The sequence below is a fragment of the Pleurodeles waltl genome, chromosome 12 (genome assembly GCF_031143425.1).
Source record: "Pleurodeles waltl isolate 20211129_DDA chromosome 12, aPleWal1.hap1.20221129, whole genome shotgun sequence".
In the NCBI taxonomy this organism is placed as follows: domain Eukaryota; kingdom Metazoa; phylum Chordata; class Amphibia; order Caudata; family Salamandridae; genus Pleurodeles; species Pleurodeles waltl.
In genome coordinates, this window is record NC_090451.1 from 527,549,198 (window position 1) to 527,572,079 (window position 22,882).

At 41.9% G+C, this 22,882-nt stretch overlaps 1 protein-coding gene across 2 annotated transcripts in view; it reads left to right on the top strand.

Annotated features, from left to right (window-relative positions):
* Positions 1–22,882, top strand: part of HYDIN (HYDIN axonemal central pair apparatus protein) — a 2,122,366-nt gene that overhangs the window by 935,394 nt on the left and 1,164,090 nt on the right. For both annotated transcript variants that reach the window (XM_069217473.1, XM_069217472.1), the window contains one exon: positions 10,059–10,160. In XM_069217473.1, the coding sequence (XP_069073574.1) occupies positions 10,059–10,160 (102 nt within the window). The remainder of the gene's footprint in view (positions 1–10,058; positions 10,161–22,882) is intronic.

Below are 22,882 nucleotides of genomic sequence, written 5' to 3' on the forward strand. Positions count from 1 at the left end.
CCTTTGGCTTCTTAATTTAAAGATAGCCTTTCTTGTAGACATCACTTCTGCACGCATGGTCAATGAGCTGCAGGCTCTTTCCTCAAAACCACCCTTCATTTCCATCCATCCTGACAAGGTGGTGCTTCGTACCAGGGCCTCCTTTTTTTTTTTTGGTTAACCAAAAGTGGTCATGCCCTTTCATGTAGCCAAATCCATCTCTCTGCCTACTTTTTATGCACCCCCATATCCTTCTAAGCAAGAGGAGAAACTACTCTGCCTGGACCCAAAAAGAGTGTTGGCACTTTATCTGGATCATACCAAAGAGTTCCAAGTTTCGGGTGGATGATCAACTCTTTGTGAGTTATGTGGCTGCAAAAAAAGAAAAGGTTGGACAGTGCAGAAGAGGACTATCTCCATATGGGGGTTCTGTGTATTAAAATGTGCTATGCATTGGGTAAAAAGCAACCCCAGAGGGCTTGCATGCTCACTCTGCCAGAAAGACAGCTGCAACCATTGCGTTAGCACGTGGAGTTCTAGTCTTATACATGTGTCAGGCAGCAACATGGGCGTCATTGCACACGTTCATCAAATACTTCTGCCTGGATAGTCCGGTCTGAAAGGACGGGTACTTTGCCCTGTCGTTCCGGCAGGACTTCCTAGTATGATCTTGGTTCGCAAACCCACCTCCGGGGATGGTATTGCTTGGGTATCTAATATAAGGTCAGGAATCTGCAACTAGAAGTCTCTATCAGATGAACAAGTAATTTACCTTCGGTAACAAATTATCTGGTAGAGACATATACTAGTTGAAGATTCCTTACCGACCCACCCATCCTCCCCGCTCTGCGACCTGATTTCTAGGGACAAGGACTTCCCTTCCAGGGCCCTAGTTCTGACCCTCCAGGGTCAGTGTTCTTAATGGCTCTGTGCTTCTGGTGTGGAAAGCTGTGAAAAGAAACTGATGTCAGCGCACCATGATGGAGCCTCTATAGGACCCGCAATGTCATATCCTGTAAACACGATGCCGACAACAGATATGGAGTCGACCGACCCCCATCTGAAGGCGCGCAGGAGTACTTGTCAAGAAAAATCTCCAGATCCAGACTGTCACCTGGGAGAAATTCTAAGGTAAGGAATCTGCAAGTAGAATATGTCTTTGCCAAATAATTTGTTACCGAAGGTAAGTACCTTGTACTTCTAAACCCAAAGAAAGCATTTCAGCTTATGGGGCCTCACACCTGTTCAAGGCCATTATAAATGTGATAACGGCTTCTCATGTCAATATACACAGAATACCAAAGTTTTTGTTCACGGTAACATTCAGATGTTCTTAAAGTACCATACGAACTGTGCTGCAACTAATGTTATTTTTTGCCTATGGTGCCCATGTGACAAGATCTACATCGGATAGACATCACAATAGGTCAGAGCCCGAATCAGCCAACATAGGAGCTGTACTCACTGTAAGGTTGAAACAACCCCGTCCAACACTACGTGGAGGCACAGCATACGGCAGATGATCTGAGATGGCAGGTCATAGAAAAGGCTCTGCGATTATCACGAGGAGGATATAGAATATACATTCTCCAAGGTCTTGAATGCAAATGGATAGATAAATGTAACTCCGTCCAACAAGGACTAAACATAATGGAAGAATGGCGTACATTCATTACTCTCATGGACAAATCCCCTCTCCAGCCATGATGTTTTTTTTGTTTTTACTTACCTCTTTTTCCTTTAACTGTTGCCTGTTCCAAGATGTAGTATAAAATATATATATAGCCTATAAATGCTTTATAATATGTGCTTTTCTCTAGCTTCATCTATTTTCTTTGCGATATATTGTCATATTTTTCTCTTAAGTGACTGTTAAGACTGCTATTCTCTGACCTTTGTTTGTATTTCTCTGTTGTTGCATTTCAGTATGATTTGCTTTTTTAAGTAAAATGTTTTGTCATTATATTGTCATTGTAATAAGGAACTAATTCAAACAATGTCCCCGGTAATTGTTTTAGCTACTACCCCAAATATTTATTGTCCCCTTTGGGACTCCCATGTGAAAATTAGGTGAAAATACTGTGCTAATGATCGCTTTCTGTATCTGTACATGAGTTGTATTCTTGTTGGAATTGTTTTTTTGGCCACCTGTCTCAAGGGTTCCTATTGTTACGCGAGATAAGAATGATCTCCTCCATGACTGCATTATTTTTCTGCATATCAGATATCCTTTTTTAAATTAATATTTTTTATTTCTTTTTTGGTCAGTAAACAATATGCTGTTGCACTCCGAGGTGTACAGGCAATGTAGTTTTTTTTGTCCCACTTTTATTAATCGAACTGCTCTGCTAGTGGCACCCCCATTGTTGTGACCATGCCCAACTCCCCCTCCCCCCAACAAGAAGACGCTACACAGGGGTGAGCTGCCTTTATCTGGTGCCTCTGGCAATGGTGACATGTTTATCTTGGGTCCAGAGGAGGAATCCATGATTGAAGGTCTTCTCCACAAGCCCCATCTAACTGTCCTCACACTTGGAAAAGTGCTGCTAATTTCTAAGGCATGCCTTCCTTCTATTCTGGCTGGTTGAAAGACGACGTAAGAAACTGTTTTTGCCTCTTGACTCATGACCATCGCTATTTCCTTTATTCCATTAGTAGGACAGGGTATAAGAGTACTAATTAGTAAACAATTTATTCTATATGCAGTTGTTGTTATTGTGATTGAACATGGCACAGCGGGGTGCTGACAGTCCTCATCCATGAAGTGATTTTCTTAAGCCATACCACTTAAGTTCCCCTTGTGTGGACCTCTACCTATGGGTAAGCAGTTGCAGTGTATGCTCCTATAGTGGCACTCATGTGATTGTGTTTTTAACTTACAAGTGGTCCTTAAATCTCCCTTCGGAGGGAGAGCTACGTACATTGATAGGGATAGTTTTGCTGTAATATCCTGAGAGGTAATGCCAAGTATTCCAGTCTGCTTCCCCCTCTATAAATTCTGAGTATCTATATATAGACTCTATTTTTTAAGCTTTGTTCTATTTCCACTGAATATTAATTGGGTGGTAACAGCTCCCTCGTTCTTCAGTTCCTCAGGCCATCTTCAAGTCCTGATGAGACCCTTATATCCCAGATAGGGTTGAAATGTCGTCATCAATAATCAAAGACTTTAATTGTGCAAACATTTCAGACCAAATTTTTTGTTGTTTTTTGGAAACTAATATATTCAAAATAGCTGTTCTTTGATTTGTACCAATATACCTTTTGTTTTACAATTACTCACTTTTTTGCTTACTTCTTTCGGTTTTGGTTTTTCTCACTTGAGGTTCTGGCACACGTCTCTTTCGCTATTTACTACGTAGTGGCTACCTATTGTTTATGAAATTGTGTAATAAATTACATTTATGAATGATTATACATAGTGGTGGAATATATGAGATATTCATGTGTAGATTTGTTCACAACATGATGATTTTGCTTTGAGGTCAGACGCGGGTACTTTGAATAATTCATCACAGGGTTTGCCTGGTTCATCCTCTATTTGCAATAATGGGTTCCATGTGAACAATTGTGACCGGTTTATGCCCAGTGTCCATGCTTAACACATACAATAAAATACTGGGTAAGATTCTGGTGATGAGGCTACATGGAGTGATTGGAAATCTGATCCATGCGGGCTAGAATGGATTTATACTAGGCCGGCGAACAACCTTTAATATTAGATGCCTGACAGCTTTACTGGGTGTGTCAGGATCCATGTGAAATGGCACTTGTGTCACTGGATACAGAAAAGGCATTGAACACTGTGGCACGGAAATACTTGTTTATGGCCCTTAGCTGCTTGAATTTTGAACCAAATTACATTAAGGTAGCCATGATTTTATATACCAGGCTCTTAGCAGGAGTCCAAATGAGTAACATGGTGTCAGAAGAATGGGAATTGGAGAGGGGCACATGCTAGGGGTGTCCATCGTCACCCTTGCTGTTTGCACTTGTCATAGAGCCTCTGGTGTGTAGATCGAGGGATGTGCCTTGAGAAATGGGCTACTATGATGTGGGACAGTAAGCATGTAGTGTTTTGTATGTGGATGATTTGCTGGTTTACTTATTGTGTGGCAGGGTGGCCCTACAGAGCCTGCTGGCAGAGCTAAACCAATTATGAAAGCAAATGGGGATGCAAGACAATAAACAGAAGTCAGTGATATTTCCAGTTGGGTTGTTGAGCCATATACCACCAGAGCATCTCCTTCAAGCTGATATACTGTGGAGAAAACAAAGCTTTTCCGTGCCTAGGGATCCAAGTGACCACTGATCCAGACTAATGACTAGCGTTAAACCTGCGTAAATTGTCAACCTAAAATAAAAGGGAAAATAGAATACTGGATTTCATTGTCTTGTCCACGGCATGCAAAATAGCCATTATTAAAATGCTGATCCTTCCCAGGTGCCTATACTTATTCCTATGAACTATGTACCTTAGACTGGGTACGATACTCAAGCAAATAGAATCTGCAGTGACCAGCATAGTGTTGGGGGGAAAAAAGATGTAGAGTTAAGAGAAGTACGATGCAATGTTCATTTGAACAGGGAGGGCTCTGCTCTGGGTTCCGGACATGGAAGCCTATCATCAAGCTTACCAAGTGCAGTTCATGACGGAGTGGTATGACACAGCAACAACCACTGATAGGGCACTGTTGAGTGGAGGGGGAACTGACCCAGATGGTATATGGACTATCAAGCCCCAGAATTTGAGTGAACATATATTACAACTGGTATTACGTGCATGCGGCCTGTACAGGGTGAGATGGGTGTGCAGTTTACCTTACACACAGAATCTGCCACTATGGGACATCCCTGAATTTAACCGTTTGGAAAGGGACCTGAATATGAGAACCTGGAAAAGAGGGGGTTGTTGAAAAGCAGTAGACCTGAATGAGGTTGTACTGATTCTTATGTGGGAACAGACAAAGGACAAATTTCAGATGAGAGGTGCAGTTCCTGCACTATAGATGGTGCAGAAGATCTGGGCAGTGAGAGAGGAAGAACCTAGATCCTCAGCCATGTTGACCCTCATAATACAGACAGATAAAGGTAGTAGGGTAATCACCCAGAAGCATTACTAGAAGGTACAAGAATGCCCCATTTACATGCGTTACAGCAATGGGAAACTGACTGTAACAAACCACTCTAAGACACTCAGTGGTAAGAAGAAGAATTCTATTGACCATCCGGAACCCAGTGTTACCTCGGGCCATATAGAGAATAACATTAATAAAGTGGGGCATCAGTCCTGTTTAAAATTCACTATTACCAAATTGATCATGTACCCCATGAACAAGGGACTTCAGAAGGGAGAGGAGGCTTCAGTTGCACATACAGACTACGCCGTTTTAGCACTTAAGGATCCAGATGAGCACTGATTTGGATGAAGTACATACTTGCAATGTGAACATGTCATTAGATTGCCTGAAAAAACGATATGTAGGTGGCTGCATTTTCTGCTGTCTCTAATGGGCCATATAGCTCGTAGTGAAATGATTTTGCTACTCCGGGTACTATATGTGTTACAACAGATGCCCATGTACAGGGATGACCTACAGCAACAATTATTCTGGGGACAGGGAGAGCAAAAAATAGCGTTGGACACTCTAAGGCTCCCATGGGACAGGGCAGCTTACAGGCTTTGAACTTTGCATCTTTAGAGTGACACATTTGCAAAACGCGGTTGTAGGAAGTTGCCTCTGTATATACTATTTCATAGTAAGGAATAGTGTGCACAGAGTCCAAGGGTTCCCCTTAGAGGTAAGGTAGTAGCAAAAGTAGATAATTCTAATGCTCTGTTTTGTGGTAGTGTGGTCGAGTAGTAGGCTTATCAGAGGGTAGTGTTAAGCATTTGTTGTACACGCACAGGCAATAAATGAGGAACACACACTCAAAGACTATCTCCAGGCCAATAGGTTTTTATATAGAAAAATATATTTTCCTAGTTTATTTTAAAAACCACAGGTTCAAGATTTGCAGTAAACACTTTTAATGCAAAGTACTTCACTTAGATACTTTAGGAACTTTGAATAAAAGCAATATCATATACAGTCTTTGTAAAAATGGCAATAAGCTATTTTCAAAGTGGGCAATGTGCAAAAATCAACAGTTCCTGGGGAGGTAAGTAAAGGTTAGATTAGGAGGTAAGTAAAACACTTACAAGTCTCAGTTCTGGGGCATAGGCAGCCCACCGTTGGGGGTTCAAGGCAACCCTTAAAGTTACTACACCAGCAGCTCAGGGCCGGTCAGGTGCAGAGGTCAAAGAGGTGCCCAAAACACACAGGTGCCTATGGAGAACAGGTGTGCTCCGGTTCCAGTCTGCCAGCAGGTAAGTACCTGCGTCCTTGGGGGGGAGGGGGGAGCAGACCAGGGGGCTTTGTAGAGCACTGGGGGGGACACAAGTAGGCACACAAAACACACCCTCAGCGGACCAGGGGTGGCTGGGTGCAGTGTGCAAAGTAGGCATCGGGTTTTAGGTAGGAAACAATGGAGGGACCTGGGGGGTCACTCTAGCGGTGCAGGCAGGCACAGGGGGGGCTTCTCGGGACAGCCACCACCTGGGCAAGGCAGAGTGTCGCCTTGGGGTCACTCCTGCGCTGAGGTTCGGTTCCTTCAGGTACTGGAGGCTGCGGGTGCAGTGCTGGTTCCAGGCGTCGGGTCCCTTGTTACAGGCAGTCGCGGTCAGGGGGAGCCTCTGGATTCTCTCTGCAGGCATCGCTGTGGGGGTTCAGGGGGGTCGTCTCTGGTTACTCACGGGCTCGCAGTCGCCGGGGAATCCTCCCTGAGGTGTTGGTTCTCTAAATCTCGAGGCTTCGGGTGCAGAGTGAGAAGTCTCACGCTTCCAGTGGGAAAAGTGCAGTCTTTGAAAGTTGCTTCCTTGTTGCAAAGAAGTAGCTGGTTTTGAACAGGGCCGCTGTTCACAGGAGTTTCTTGGTCCTTTAGTCCAGGGCAGTCCTCTGAGGCTTCAGAGGTTGCTGGTCCCTGTCGGATGCGTCGCTGGTTGCAGGTTTTCGAAGTTGGAGACAGGCCGGTAGGGCTGAGGCCAAAGCAGTTGTCGTCTTCCTCTTTCTCTGCAGGCTTGTAGGTCAGCAGTCCTTCTTGTTTCTTCAGGTCGCAGGAATCTGATTTCCTGGGTTCTGGGGTGCCCCTAAATACTAAAGTTAGGGGTGTGTTTAGGTCTGGGGGGCAGTAGCCAATGGCTACTGTCCTTGAGGGTGGCAACACCCTCCTTGTGCCTCCTCCCTGAAGGGAGGGGGGCACATCCCTATTCCTATTGGGCGAATCCTCCAAAACCAAGATGGAGAATTTCTAAAGGCAGGGGTCCCCTCAGCTCAGGGCACCTTAGGGGCTGTCCTGACTGGTGGGTGACAACTCCTTGTTTTTCTCATTATCTCCACTGGACTTGCCGCCAAAAGTGGGGGCTTTGTCCAGGGGGCGGGCATCTCCACTAGGCTGAAGTGCCCTGGGGCATTGTAACATGAAGCCTGAGCCTTTGAGGCTCACTGCTAGGTGTTGCAGTTCCTGCATGGGGGAGGTGTTAAGCACCTCCACCCAGTGCAGGCTTTGTTTCTGTCCTCAGAGAGCACAAAGGCTCTCACCCCGGGGGGGGGCAGAAACTCATCTCTCAGCAGCAGGCTGGCACAGACCAGTCAGTCCTGCACTGAAGGATTGGGTAAAATACAGGGGGCATCTCTAAGCTGCCCTCTGTGCGCATTTTCTGATAAATCCAACACTGGCATCAGTGTGGGTTTATTATTCGGAGAAGTTTGATACCAAAATTCTCAGTATTCAGTGTAGCCATTATGGAGCTGTGGAGTTTGTTTTTTACAAACTCCCAGACCATTATACTTAATATGGCCACACTGTACTTACAATGTCTAAGAATAGACTTAGACACTGTAGGGGCATATTGCTCATGCAGCTACGCCCTCACCTGTGGTGTAGTGCACCCTGCCTTAAGGCTGTAAGGCCTGCTAGAGGGGTGACTTACCTAAGCAACAGGTAGTATTTTATGGGCATGGCATCCTGAGGGGGATGCCATGTCGACTTTGCCTTCTCCCCACCAACACACACAATCTACAATGGCAGTGTGCATGTGTAAGGTGAGGGGACCCTTATGGTGGCACAACATATGCTGCAGCCCTTAGGGACCTTCCTTGGTCACAGGGCCCTTGGTACCACTGGTACCTTTAACAAGGGACTTATCTGTGTGCCAGGGGTGTGCCAATTGTGGAAACAATGGTACATTTTAAGTGAAATAACACTGGTGCTGGGGCCTGGTTAGCAGGGTCCCAGCACACTTCTCAGTCAAGTCAGCATCAGTATCAGGCAAAAAGTGGGGGGTAACTGCAACAGGGAGCCATTTTCCTACTGTGGTCACCTGATTTTATACTATGGAGCAAGAGATCCAGTGACTGGGTTACTGCAGCAGGTTGTGAAGCCCACTAGATTGTTGGATCTCCCTTGTATTACCCTGGAAGTGATATGTGGACTTGCCGGCACATCTCAGAACGATACTCAAGATGTGGGGGACTGCTAATAGAGTAGCGAAGTGTGACCATATATATTTGCTGCAACTGATTCCATGGCGTACATCGCTGTGCCTGTGTGTTCTGAGATTTGTGCAGATTAATGACGGGGAAGGTTCTCAGCAGTGTTTGGGCGATTGCTGAGATTTGCTACCTTCTGCAATAAATGGCAGGTTGCAAATAAATATTTTGTGGTTTATGTGGGGTTGCAGAGGCTGTACGAAGCTGTAGCTGGACTTTTCCCAATAGAGCCCGATGTGCATCCTGTCAACCTTGCAGTGGTAGAGATACAGGGAGAGGGTAAGCTCATCTCAAGACTCAATAAGCTGATCCTGCCAAAGACTGGAACGAAGTTAGCCACGCTCAAGACACAATGGGACAGGGGTTTGGTTGAGGACAAAGGCTGAAGCTTATAAATTATAATTGAATCCACACAGTATATGTAACACCACAGCAGTTGCACAAGATGAATCCGGATGCTGCAGAACAGTGCCCCAAATGTAAAAGGGCAGTAGGTACATACAGACACATCTCATGGGAATGTCCAGTAATACTGAATTTTTGGACGGAGGTGGTTGCAAAATTCAGCAGCTTGACAGGTGTGGCATTTCAAACAATGGCACGGCTGTGTTTTCTAGGACTCGTGCCTAGGGCAAAGTATGTTTAATCCATGTCCAAGGTCATCAAACTGGGTCTGGCTGCGGCAAAGAAATGTTTAGCAGTGTGCTGGATCTGGGGTCGGCTATCAGCAAAAAACTCAGTGGGGGAAAAAGAACTGCTGATTGTGGGATGAGACAAAAGTTGACGTGTAGAAAGAACCCCAGGGAACAAAGGAATGGGAATTGGTGGAAATAAATTTTATCTAAGGAGAAACCAAGGAGGGTGATGATGTGGAGCCAAGATGAAATGTGTAGAAATGTAAAGAATGTGTAAACGTTAAACTTATATAAACTTAAACATGTGATATAGCTGCACGGTATATGCAAAGCATCATGTAACATAGGTGACTTAAAATGTTATGACAGCATGTCAGGGTTGTGTATTTTTCTGGGAGTGGTGGGGGGGGTTATGTTTACAGCTGTTGTTACTATTAAAATCAATAATTATATATACAAATAAAAATAAATTATGCTAATGTGCTTGAAAACTGATTGCAGCCTTGTAACCTTTAATAGTACAAACCCATCAGGTTCGCCATAAATGCTTTTCAATGTCTGTAAGACACAAAGTGGACCCCAGGGTCATCTAAATCATAGATTGTACCACTTTAGGCATACACCTTCTCATTTCAATTTTCAAATGTGAAAGTCCAGAATCAGAGCCATAAGTGCACTGCTGAAGAACCACTCAGCATATGATTCTGAATCGACTCATGTAATTGTTCCAATTCAGCCTCCTAAAAACTGCGTGACATTGCCTAAATTGTAAATATATAATTGTGTTGAATTATTGAGGAATCTTGGTGTGACAAGTAGAATATCACTGGTATTAATATCTCTGTATTTACAGATATCCACCTGGGGAGCCCAAGGTTGGCTTTGGCTCGGTCCTATCTATGGAATGGGAAAGCCGGGAAGAACATAAAGGTGCCGAAGAGAGTGATGTGCTAAGGTGCGTATCAAGTAGTTCAGACAAATACTTAAGCCAGGTCTTCCTCAACTGGTGCCTATTTAAAAGAGGTGTGTCTGCAAGGACGATTTAAATAGATAAATAAATGTGTGTGTCCAAGTCAAATTCACGTTGGTTGTGAAGGGATTACTTGTTAGATGCCCCGCAATTAGTTATTTTGTAATCTGTAACCCCAGTAAATCTCATGTAGGTGGTTCTGGCAGTCCCGAATAAACACTTCTACTATTATGCTGCGCACTTGCAGCATGCTGCTAGATGATTTGCCCCATTGGACAACTGGGAAAAGCTTCTGTTGGCGAAAACACACTGCTCCAGTTGCTGATGCAGGGAGGTAGGTCTGAGATCCCGGTACCATACTTGGTCACGCACATGACTAGTATCTGGAGGAAGGTGGTACATAGGGTCATACAACCAGCTCCCTTTAGTAGGACACAATATATGGGATTTGAAGCTTTTTCGGAATATAGACTATTATGTCCATGGCGCAGCGGCAAGAGGGAGAATGTATGGAGGCTGGGGCCTTGTACCCAGAGGACACCTTTACTACCTTCCAGGAAGCACAAGACACCTTTAGGATAGGTCCTCACCATTTTTTACATTATGCTAAGTTGGAGATTGTGGCGAGAGAGATTTGGGTGGGGTTCCCCGCGGCTCCCAGAACCTCTGCGGTCCTGGAGGGGCTCATGGACTGGGGAGAGGGAAGACACGAAATTACTCTCTTTTACAAAGCCGTTTGATCTGATGTGGCACCATGCTGAAACCCCGCACTGAGCATGTGGGAGAGGGATCTGGGTGTACCTATCTCAGATGCAGAATGGGAGAAAGCATTGGGTTTGGTCCGTAAAGTATCCTGTAATAATAGGTTCAAACTTCTACATTTTCACTATCTACATCGTGCACATGTCACCCCACAGCGACTAAATAAAAATAGATCCCGCTAGGCAGGCCACCTGCCCACGATGCGGTGCGGCCGACGCTAATTTCTTGCACATGGTGTGGAGCTGCTCCCCAGTCCAGGTCTATTGGGTGGAACATATCACGTTAGCCATAGAAATGCATGTCCCACTTGCACCACTTGTCTGTTTTCTGGGTGTGATGGAATGCCCCAGAGGGCATAGGGTTCACTGTAGAATGACCCAGCTTGCTTTATTACTGCTCAGGGGAGAGTAGCCATAGGTTGGATGAACACAAGGACACCACTGTTTACAGAATAGCTCAGAGACATTTGGAATGGGGGGCAGCCGAGGAGTCCCACATGAGAATATCACATACCGATGAGGGTGCGACCGCAGCTGCCTAGCTTTGGGCTTACTTATTGGGAAGGTTCCCTGAAGAGGACATTTCGACAACAGGGGAGAGCTCTGAAGGGGAGGGAAAATGGTTGGGCGGGACCCAACTTGATCCCTGTTGTTGGACCAACTGTAGGTGAAATGCAGACTCCAGGAGTGCCTTAAATGTTATGAGGATTGACAGTTTGAACAGGGTTAATGACTGGGAAATGCTCCGGACTCTGTAGCTAGGTCTCTCAAGGAACAGGATGCTGTTATTTGGTGTTTTATATACGCGGATTGGCCTCTGTACAATACCTGCTTATGACAAAATATTGTAAGCGATGCCGATGACTTGCACTGTATGTATAAGGTTTCTGTTATTCAAAAACTAATAAAAACAGTTACAAAAAAATCTCATTAAAATCCAGAAGTTCTGAAAACATTTATTTGAATTATGCAATTGTAAGCCTTCAACGCCCTCCTTGATATTCTTCCTTGTGTGAACCCCTGTAAATTCTCTCTACATGCAACTCTTAAAACATTTCTTATAATGAATATTAACTTCTGCATATTACATACTTAAGCCTTTTCCTAGATGTCATTCGATAGCTGGAAACGTTTTCTCTCCCATTTTCCACCTGAGGTACCTTCTTGAATATTCCTGGGCCAAGGAACAGGGAGTCCAGACGTATGTTCTGAACTGGTAACTGCACTATGGCCTAAGACTGTTGAGTCCGGGCGTGTTACATATCTCCTAGAATTGGCACAAAAGACAGAAAAGGGAAGGGTGAAAGAGGGACAAGAGCAGTATACCTAAACACGACCTATCATCCTATTGCAAAATACAAACATGGCTATGATGCAGATGAGGCATAGACCCACGCATATTCGGCCTCCAAGAACCTGCAGGATCAAAAAAAACATTTTGGAAAGGAAAAAGCTAAGAGATAAGAGCCCACTAAAAGGGCCAGCTGATACGGATTTAAAAATACATCTCACAACCTGCACACATCATGCAAAACAGCATTCTAGAATTCCTTTTTTGGTGACAGATGCAGAACAGTGAGAAGAGAACTGTTTTTTTTCTCTGGTCCTTTATGGCCCCCTTTAAGACCTATAAAAGTAATCCCGATCCTCCAAGACAAAAGAACACAGTAATATTACAGCCACTAAAGAGGAGTATATTTTTAAAAAAAGAGCAAATGATAAGCAAAGTAAGAGTCGGAGTGCAAAAGACGCCCACCTAGTTGTCGTCGGGAAGTGTTTTTTGTCCCCATTGTGATTACATCTGATGACGACCTTAAAGTGGTGTTTGACAGCAGTACACAAAACGCCAAACAAACAGATAATGAAGTTCGCAGAGGTCCCCTTCCAGATGGCCACCATGAATCACCACGCCTTTTGAATCCCAGCTTGCCAACTTGGCTGACTGAGGTGCAAAATTTTTGTCTTTCATGGCCACATGCTTTAAACATTTTATTGCAAGGAAAAGGCGTTGCCGCATCAATCACTTACTTCACTGCGCAGGACCAAAATAGGAATTTTGACATCTTTAAAGACCAGGAGACAGAAAGTATCATATGTCTGTTCCATTACTGAATTGTTGGGACTGCTTCTTGGAATATTGTTTTCCTAAGCTGATTTGTTGACCTTTCCTGGGTTTTTAGGGTCGAGCCTGCGTCGCATGCGCTTACGCATGCGTTTCGCTAGCGAGACGCTTTAGGAATTAAAAAGGGCTCGGAGCCCCGTCCACGTCACGTCAGTGTCTTTCTACGGTTTGTGGGCTTGCCTGTTAGAATCTGCTTGATTTCATTAGTGGAAGGCACGCACACGTCATGCCTTTTCCGGTGGTTAGCCCTCCTCGAGCGCATCAACCAAGTACAGAAAACATACGGGGCTCGCTGTTTTCCATCCGGTTCGTGGACTACTTTTTCTCTATTTTCGCAGCGTGATCTCGTCTGGCAGAAGTTGAATGCTTTGCATAATATCGACCCTATTACACAGTTAATTGCACTTTTTCTGGTTACGTACATAATTGCACTTTTGCCGATAGGTTTCATTACGAGTGAACTATAGCAGCGCGATCGCGCTGTTTTTTTTCTTTCAGCTTATATATAGATCTGCATGTATGTAGAGACTCCACGCCAAACATGATTATCACGCTTAGTGCCCCACATCGGGACAGCATTACCATTGTTTATGCGGCAAGAAAAGTCCGGTTAGAAGTTGCCAACGCTATTAGCTCTAACACGAGCAAATGTGAGACCCGTTGCATTGCAAATGCTTGTTTTCTTTGCAGTTTTGCAAACAAAATAAGAGGAGGATGGATCACTGCCAGTGTTATCCACGCTGTGACATCATAATGCTTCGTTGATAATGTCTTTGGTTAGGGCTCGGAGCATCAAATTAAAGAGATTGCCTCTGTTCCTAGTCGTTGACATAAATGGTTTGATTTAACCACTGTTTAGGATTCCCTTTACTTTCTTCCGTGTATCCTACATCCAGCTCATCTCCTTTCACTCGTTGGCTTTTTGCTTGTCTTTTACCATGTACATATCTCATACACATGCATACATAGAAATGACATTTTCTTACTTATATGCTTCCAGCCAATTACTTCTCCCCATTTGCTGCAGCTCCTTCTTTTCAATTTCTGGTTACATATTCTTCGCTCCTGCTCGGTCTTTCCCCTTATTCCTCAAGTGTTTGATCCAAGCACTGTCTACGAGTTTACATAGTTACACAACACACTGTTCGAATTGTGCTTCTCTTGGATCATTTTATAACCTGATGTCTTAGTCTACCCGCATTCAGGATTAGCTGGTCTCTGAGTTTACTCTTATCACTTTCGTGAGGCAGACCCTACTCTTGCATTAAAAACATTTGCTGTTTTCAGCGTTGAGGTTTTAAGTTTTTTTGGCTTTTACCTTATGAGGATTGGCAGGATGTACATAGTTACTGCACTCTTAACTTCTATGTGTTGTTCAACTCATTTTTATATGAAGAACAATTGCCCTTTTACTCACACAGAATTGTGTGCATCATTTTAATACTGCCATTAAATTCTACATCAATAGGATTCTATGTTGCTACTCTCATACTAGTGGAACCACAACCAACCATGGCAATTCACATTCATAAAGCTTTATTCGATTTCAAATAGTAAAATCATAAAAGCCGTACATCGCAAAGTCATATATACAAATAATCGTTCATCGCATACTAAGGCATATACAGCAATATAAAAAAGATTAAAATACATTACAGGTTAAAAAGTCATCAATAGATTTCTATGTTTGAGCACAGCCCATAAAAACGGGGCCATACAACAAACATATATGTCTAATAAAAACTGTAGGAATAAATAGGCGGGCGACATTGTCTGAAGCCATGGGACTTTAAAATTGGTAAAATCCAGAGCTTCCTAAAATCCTTATAAAATGTACAGAACAAAACACAATGCATCGTACTCCAGTCAGAGATGTTCGCAGGGGTATTTGCTTAAATTTCTAGACCAGTCATTAGTTAACAGAAAACTAATTAGGCGATGGACTATATCTAACTTACAACGGGGTAATATACATTTGTGTGCTGATTGTTGCATAAAAATAATAGGTAAGGTTGCAAATCAGGCAAAATCAGGGTTGTTACATGCCTACAAAAAGTGGGCTTCATCAGTTCACAAGTTCGCCTTTGATCATCGCACAAAGCCAGACAGTCTGCTCTGAGTTGCTTTGTATTTAGACATTAAAAGTACTGGCTGGTCAAAATATTCTACATGAGCCAAATCAGTCACAAACCTTTTTACATATCTTAGCCAGGGAAACTGGGAGGCAGCTTCTAGCTTTAAGCAGTCTTTAACAATATCCCTGTTTAAAACAGCTTACTCAGTAAATCAAATCTTAGGCCATAGTAAGATAGGTTGGATTGTCACCAAGTCTGTAAGAAACGGAAGCCCCAACTCAGCATGACACACGTAGGAAGAACAACTGTCCAGGACTGCAAGGACAAACTGTAAAAATAAATTTTCTAACTTGCAGCTGTTGGCAATTGGATTGACCCATACACCCGCACCATAGGTGGCTGTGGACACACATTTCGTAGTATACATGGACAGTTACTCCTTCACAGGTTTCCTGCCCAGCTTTCTGGCGATGTCGCAAAGTGCCATGGTCGATTTGCTATAGTGGAACTTCCTAGTATGTACAGCCGACTTCCAGCTACCCGTTTGATCAATCATTATGCCTAGGTAAGTGAAGGTTTTGGTAAACTCAATACGAGTACCTTCAGGAGATGGATTGCTACATTTTACAGGTATTTTGCCACGCTTCATAACAAAGGTTTCCCCCTTGGTAATAGAAAGCCTCAAGTTACGCATGAACTTTGCAAACGCATCCAGCAAACACTGAAAGCCAATAGGGGTAAGGCCGTTAGCAGAGCGACGTCCACATAGAGAAGGGCCGGGATAGGGCAGCGCCCCCACAAAAGGGACATCAATATATTGCTTTGTCAGAACTTGTCCTAAGTTATAAATATATAGAGTAAATAGAAAGAGTGTTAAGACAGAACCTTGCCCGACACCCTTCTCTATGCGGAATTTATGTGAGCGCTCTCCCATAATCCCATATCTTACCATGGCTGTATCATCGGAATACAAATGCCTCAAGAAATCAGTGGTGGGGGGGGCACTCCAATTTCCACCAGTATACGCCGTAATTCACTGTGAACCACGCTGATGATAGATCTACAAAGGCCAAATAAAGGTTGGCATTTTTAATCTTCCCATATTTCCCTACAATGAGGGCCAGGTTTAAACCCTGTTCAACCGTGCCAATGCTAGGTCGAAAGCCATACTGAAAGCTCAGATAAAATCTTCTGTGACTCTGCCCAATCTTCTAATCTGTTCAAAAGCACACGTCCTGCAACCTTCACCAAAGAATCCAATAGGGATATTGGGCGGTAACCAGCAGATTAAGATGGTCCCCCTTCTTATAGACTGGAACTATGAGGGATTCTGACCAAGTAGTTAAGAACCCAGAATTGGCACATGCTCGCAACACTAGGGTTAAAAATGAAGCCCACAGGGGGATATTGGCCTTTTAAAGGTCTACTGGAATGGAGTCTGGATCGGGGGCCTTTCCTCTTTTATTGGATTCTAGGGCAAATAAAGGTAATGGCCACTCATGGCAAGCCCATGGGTGACAAACTCCTGAATCATCCGGAATAACGCACTGGAAAAAGCGCATAGTCTATAACTGTATTGGCCCCATACCATTAAAGGTGCTAGAAAAAGGGACATCTCGGGCCTCAATTGGTTCTCTTCCATTACTAGTAGCCTCATTTATAGTAGCTCCATTGTGCCAACATTTTTACTCCCATTAACTGCAGATGTGGTGTATCTGATTCCTTGTGAGCAGTCTATGTGCAGCTGCAATATTTTGAGATAAGCATTTGATTTTCCGGCATGCAGTTTTCTTGAAGTCAAAATGGCTGCATATTCTGTGGCTGTATAACACTACCAGTGTTGAAGGTAGGGGGCATTTACTGTGCATGCTCCTGCTTCCTGTATTAAATCACACATATTGGCATAACATGAATTTGTCAGCGCATCACAAAAAGTGCCTGCATATCACTCAAAAAATGACATTCAAAGTTTCAGAGTACCATTGAAAGTATGATAGTACCAGGATGACCGCCTATGGTCATGCAAACAATCATCACATATTTAAACATTTGTCAGGGGGTACACTGCATGCAGCGCCCCCTGTCCTTTGTGGCTCCCATGCAGATGGTAGTGCCAATCCACAGATGTAGCTGCCCAGAACTCCACTACTTCTCGATGGGGTGAGTTGGCCCTGACAGAGTGTCTGGCACATCAGTATATTCCCTGCTATTGGTTCCCTGACTTTTTCCAACCCCACTTGGCAGCTTTTGAAATGGTAAAGTTGCCTTATATGGCTCTGGAGGACGTGTGCCCCTACCTCGAGCTCTCCCAGGCAGACTGAGAGTTTTTGACCTTACCAAACATGATGATCATGTGTGCGCTGGAATCATTTTTCCTAGAAGGATTGAGACCCATTGTGGGGCTGTGTGGTCTTGAGCGCACACCCTATGTGTCCTATTTATATATATATATATATATATATATATATATATATATATATATATATATAGAAACACTTAACTTCGGCAATTCCCTTGCCGCTCCTAATCGCCAATGGTGCCTGGATAAGATGCGCGCCACCACGTCTGACATACAAACACAACCTTATTTTTTAATAAGGCAACCGGCACTCCGTGAATGTGCAGATCTAAGGTTTAATACAAACAAACAGGAACGTGTTTCGGCGTCTCCGCCTTTCTCAACCTGTGTGGGCCGCCATTTTTGCCCCATTTATATACAAGTGCATTTCTTAAAGCAACATAGTAACAAAAATACTGATAGTTAAGCATATAATATTTACAACATCCATCATTTCGCCTAATTGCAAAAACATATATAAATGCATATATAAATGCCTATGAATTTTACCTCCTATTTTACATGTTTTGTCTATGAAAACCTTGTTCTTATACGAAAACAAATCTAATCTAAGTAATAAATAAAAACAAATATGTGAACAAAGATAACAAAAAGAAAATGAATTGAAACTCTCATTCTTGTTATTAACTGAGCATATTTCAAAGATTAATTGCATACCTGAATCAACGATTTACCAAAAACAAAGCTGTACTATACTATATAACCATGGAAAAATCTTAGAAAAATCTTTGAACATGTTGGAAACTCATATAAATACTGCAACGACCATGATATAACACAATAGCAATGGCTATATACTTAAACCTATGGAATGTTATGGTACCATTCTTTTCACAACAGTGAAGAGAATATTTATTTTTATGAAAAGGTACAATATGTCTCATGAAGAAAAAATGTGTCAACAGACAGAACGTGTGACTAAATAAGCCTGAATGAAAGAATATACCGAATAAGGAACCCACTTAATTCAAATGAATATATAATTCTTCACTGGAATTTAATCCTACTGGTTCTCTAGAATCAAGTGTCAAAATATATCTGGATTCCAACTTTCTCAGGTTTTTCTCCCTGTCCCCTCCATTTTTTTTTATTCCGTCAATTACACTATATTTGATACTTTCCATTCGTCCTGCATGAAACTCATGTACATGTCTAGCAACAGGGTATGAATCATCTTTGTTGGTTATCGCCCTAAAATGTTGGAGTATTCTTTTGTGCACTTGGAGTTTAGTACTACCAACATATATCTTGGGACAACCGCATTTTAAAATGTAGATGACATATTCACTCCTGCAGTCGTATCTGCCTTTTATGGTGTGAATAGTTCTGTCTCCTTGCTTAATACTCTTAATGTTTTCACCATTTTTACATGCTTTACATTTGGCACATTTAAAAAATTCATTTTGCGATTGAAGCCAACTACTTTGCAGGTCTTCCCCTGTCTCACATCGCTTTTCACAAGGACATTTCTCATTGACGTCCCTTTTCTGTATGTTATTGTGGGCCTATTTTTCAAGTTTGTGCCTATCACAGGATCACTTTTTAGCATGTGCCAATGTTTCTGTAAAATCTTTCTGATGGATTCATGAGCCCTATTAAAAGTGGTTATGTATCTAACATTGGCAGTATCATCATGTGTATTGCTATTTTTCTTTCCACCTTTACTGCTTTGTTCTGAAGCAAATAACAACTGATCTCTGGACCGGGATTTAACTCTAGCTGCACTGTGTTGTAATAACTCACTGGAGTATCCTCTCTGTTTTAATCTGTCAATCATGTTGTCTTGTACTTTTAAATAATCACTTTCTTTACTGCAAATTCTCTTGGCTCTCAAAAATTCTCCAAAAGGAATGTTATTCTTCAGAGGTTGAGGATGGTGACTTTTAGCATGCAGGATGCTGTTCCCTGCTGTGGCTTTCCTAAACAATGTTGTCTCAATTTTGTTATTTTCAATGAATACTCTGTCTAAGAATTCAATCTCATGCTTGTCAATTTTCCCAGTGAATTTCAAATTACAATGATTGATGTTTATTTCTTTGATAAAATTGCTAGCAGTACCTCGATCACCCTTCCAAATTATGAAAATATCATCGATATATCTGAGCCACAGAACGATGTTATCATTACATTTATCTAGCGGGAAGTTGTTAAGTATCTGTTCTTCCCACCACCCCATGAATAAGTTGGCATAACTTGGAGCAAAGCATGTTCCCATTGCTGTGCCGCATGCCTGCTCAAATATCTCATTATTGAAGAAAAACATGTTATGTTGTAAACACCATCTTATCATTTGGCTCAGCATTTTACTATGGTGGTAAAAACTGATTGATCTCATTTTCAAAAAATATTCTACTGCCTGGATTCCCAATTCATGTGGGATACTTGTATATAATGCTGTAACATCAAGTGTCATCAACAAGTATTGATTGTCCCAGCCAACATCAAAAATCCTCCTCAGAAAATCACCACTATCTTGCAGATAGGAAGATAGGTTTCTAACTAGTGGCTGTAAAAACTTGTCTATGTATTGTGATACTGTTTCAAACAAACTTCCTTTAATGGACACTATAGGTCGCCCAGGGGGTTTGTGTACATCTTTGTGGATCTTTGGTATCAGGTAAAATACAGGTAACTTGGGAAAGTCTACTTTCAGAAAACTGTACTCTTGTTGACTGATGAGACCTTTATCACGCCATTGTATCAATTCTAAATCAAATTGTATTTTAACACTCTCAACGTGATCAAGGTCAATCCTTCTATAACATTTGTTGTCATTCAATTGTTTGTATGCTTCATCCATGTATTGTTTTGTTGACCAGATCACTATATTCCCTCCTTTATCGGAGCCTCTTACTACAATGTCTGGGTTGTTGGAAAGTTTATCTAATGTTTTATAGTATCCACCCTTTTTGTTGTTCAATGCACTCCAAGTTCTGGCTCTCAAAATTTTCAATTCTTTGATCACAGTTTCTGGAAATTGGTCAATCATGTCTCCACTGGGTGATCGGACAGTTTTTGACTTTGGTTTCAGACCTGATGCTCCATCTTTATTAAGACAGACTCCTTCTGATTCCAATCTGTCTATCATCTGTTCTTCATTAATTTCACCCATTGTGCTATCTTCCAATTCCCAAAGTTCTCTCATTAGTGAAACATCCTCAATTGTTAGATTATGACTGATTAGTCTTTGTGTGTTATAACTGATTTCTTCTGTACACTCCCCTTGTGTTGTTACTTTTTTACACTTTGCTTGATGGATTTTTAACAATTTTAATTTACGTATAAACAGAAACAAGTCTATACGGCTTTGCACATAATCAAAATCACTGGGTTGGCAGTACGACAGGCCTAACGATAAATTAACTTTGTCCTCCTGGTCCAATTGGATGTCTGATAGATTGACCACAGTTTTATTGTCCGTTAGTACCGTTTGCTGCTGCGAGTCATCTTGCTTCCCTCGTCGCTGTGGTTTTCTTTTGCCCCCTCGTCTTTTCTGCCTCTGCCTCTTTCTCTTATTCGAGTTCCTCCTCGCCATGGTCTGTGATTTGTTCTCCGATCCTTCCTTAAAAAATCGAACTCTTCTTGTAATGTGGTGTGTGACTTTGTTCTTGATGTTTCTTCAAAATCTGTATCAGAACTCTCACTCATGCCTACATTGGATGTCCTCCGTACAGTGCTTTGGATTTGGCTTGCTGATTCCTTCACTTTCAATTGTCTCCAATAATCAAATTTCCTCTCAAATGTGTAAATTTGTCCCGTCTCATAATCAAATGCGTCTCTGTTGAATTTCCGTGATTTCTTGGAAATTATCTCTTCCTCGATCTTAATCAATCGCTCTTCCATGGCATTACTCAAAGATTCAACTAACTTTTTGTCAGAAAAAGCTTCAATTCGCTTAGTTACACTATTTATTTGTTCTATAACTGTCTCTTTCTCTATTTGTGCATACTTGATTAATATTCTCATCATTCCTGCAGAGCTTGCAGCATTGTGAGCTGCCCATTCCTTTTAAAGATCAGGATTTGAGTCATCATAATTAGGCATAATAAAAATTCTTAGCCCCCTGGGTACTCTATCCACTTCCAAGTACTTATTAAGAGACTCACATTCCCACCATTTGCTTAGTTCTTTCTTTTTAAATTTTTCTAGTTCTTTAAATGCCCCATAGATGTCTGTGCTTGCTGCTGGGGAGTCCCCCCTGGTTGATTGGTCTTTCCCATTGTTAGTACATTTAGCAAAGGCTCATTCTGCTCTTAATTTTCTGTTTTCATAGACATTTGTAGTTTTGTGAGCCATTATTATATATGTGTATGTAATGTTTGTTTGCAATATGAATGTCTTATCCAGAAAATGCCTTTCGATCCTCCAATAAATTACTTATACTCTAATGTTGATCTCAAAAATGTACATCGCTTTTATGCACAAAGGCGCATCACACTGAGTTCATGATGACAAAAATCTTCGAATTAGGCAAAAAATATTATGCGGCTTCTCTCATCTTAATGTGGGTTTTTATTGAAAACAAACATGCCACGCTCAATTCGTAATGACTAAAACATTCGCGTTTTCCAAAAAGTCTTTTTGTGACTTCTCATATCTTTAGAAAGTCTATTGTCAATGTGCGCCTTGATATAATGTTGCCAATTCCTTGTGAACACCACCAGTCCGTACTCCAATCTACACACTATTCCATGGTTAAATATGCTTTAAAGTCCGTCTGAAAACAGTACTTTGTTTATATTGAAAAATAATTATGCTGCGCTCAGTTCGTGATAACTAAAAAGTTCGTGTTTCCCCAACAATATTATACGGCTTCTCGTGTCTGATGATTCATACCCTGTTGCTAGACATGTACATGAGTTTCATGCAGGATGAATGGAAAGTATCAAATATAGTGTAATTGACGGAATAAAAAAAGATGTACGTGGAGGGGACAGGGAGAAAAACCTGAGAAAGTTGGAATCCAGATATATTTTGACACTTGATTCTAGAGAACCAGTAGGATTAAATTCCAGTGAAGAATTATATATTCGTTTGAATTAAGTGGGTTCCTTATTCGGTATATTCTTTCATTCAGGCTTATTTAGTCACATGTTCTGTCTGTTGACACATTTTTTCTTCATGAGACATATTGTACCTTTTCATAAAAATAAATATTCTCTTCACTGTTGTGAAAACAATGGTACCATAACATTCTATAGGTTTAAGTATATAGCCATTGCTATTGTGTTATATCATGGTCGTTGCAGTATTTATGAGTTTCCAACATGTTCAAAGATTTTTCTAAGATTTTTCCATGGTTATATAGTATAGTACAGCTTTGTTTTTGTTTTTGGTAAATCGTTGATTCAGGTATGCAATTAATCTTTGAAATATGCTCAGTTAATAAC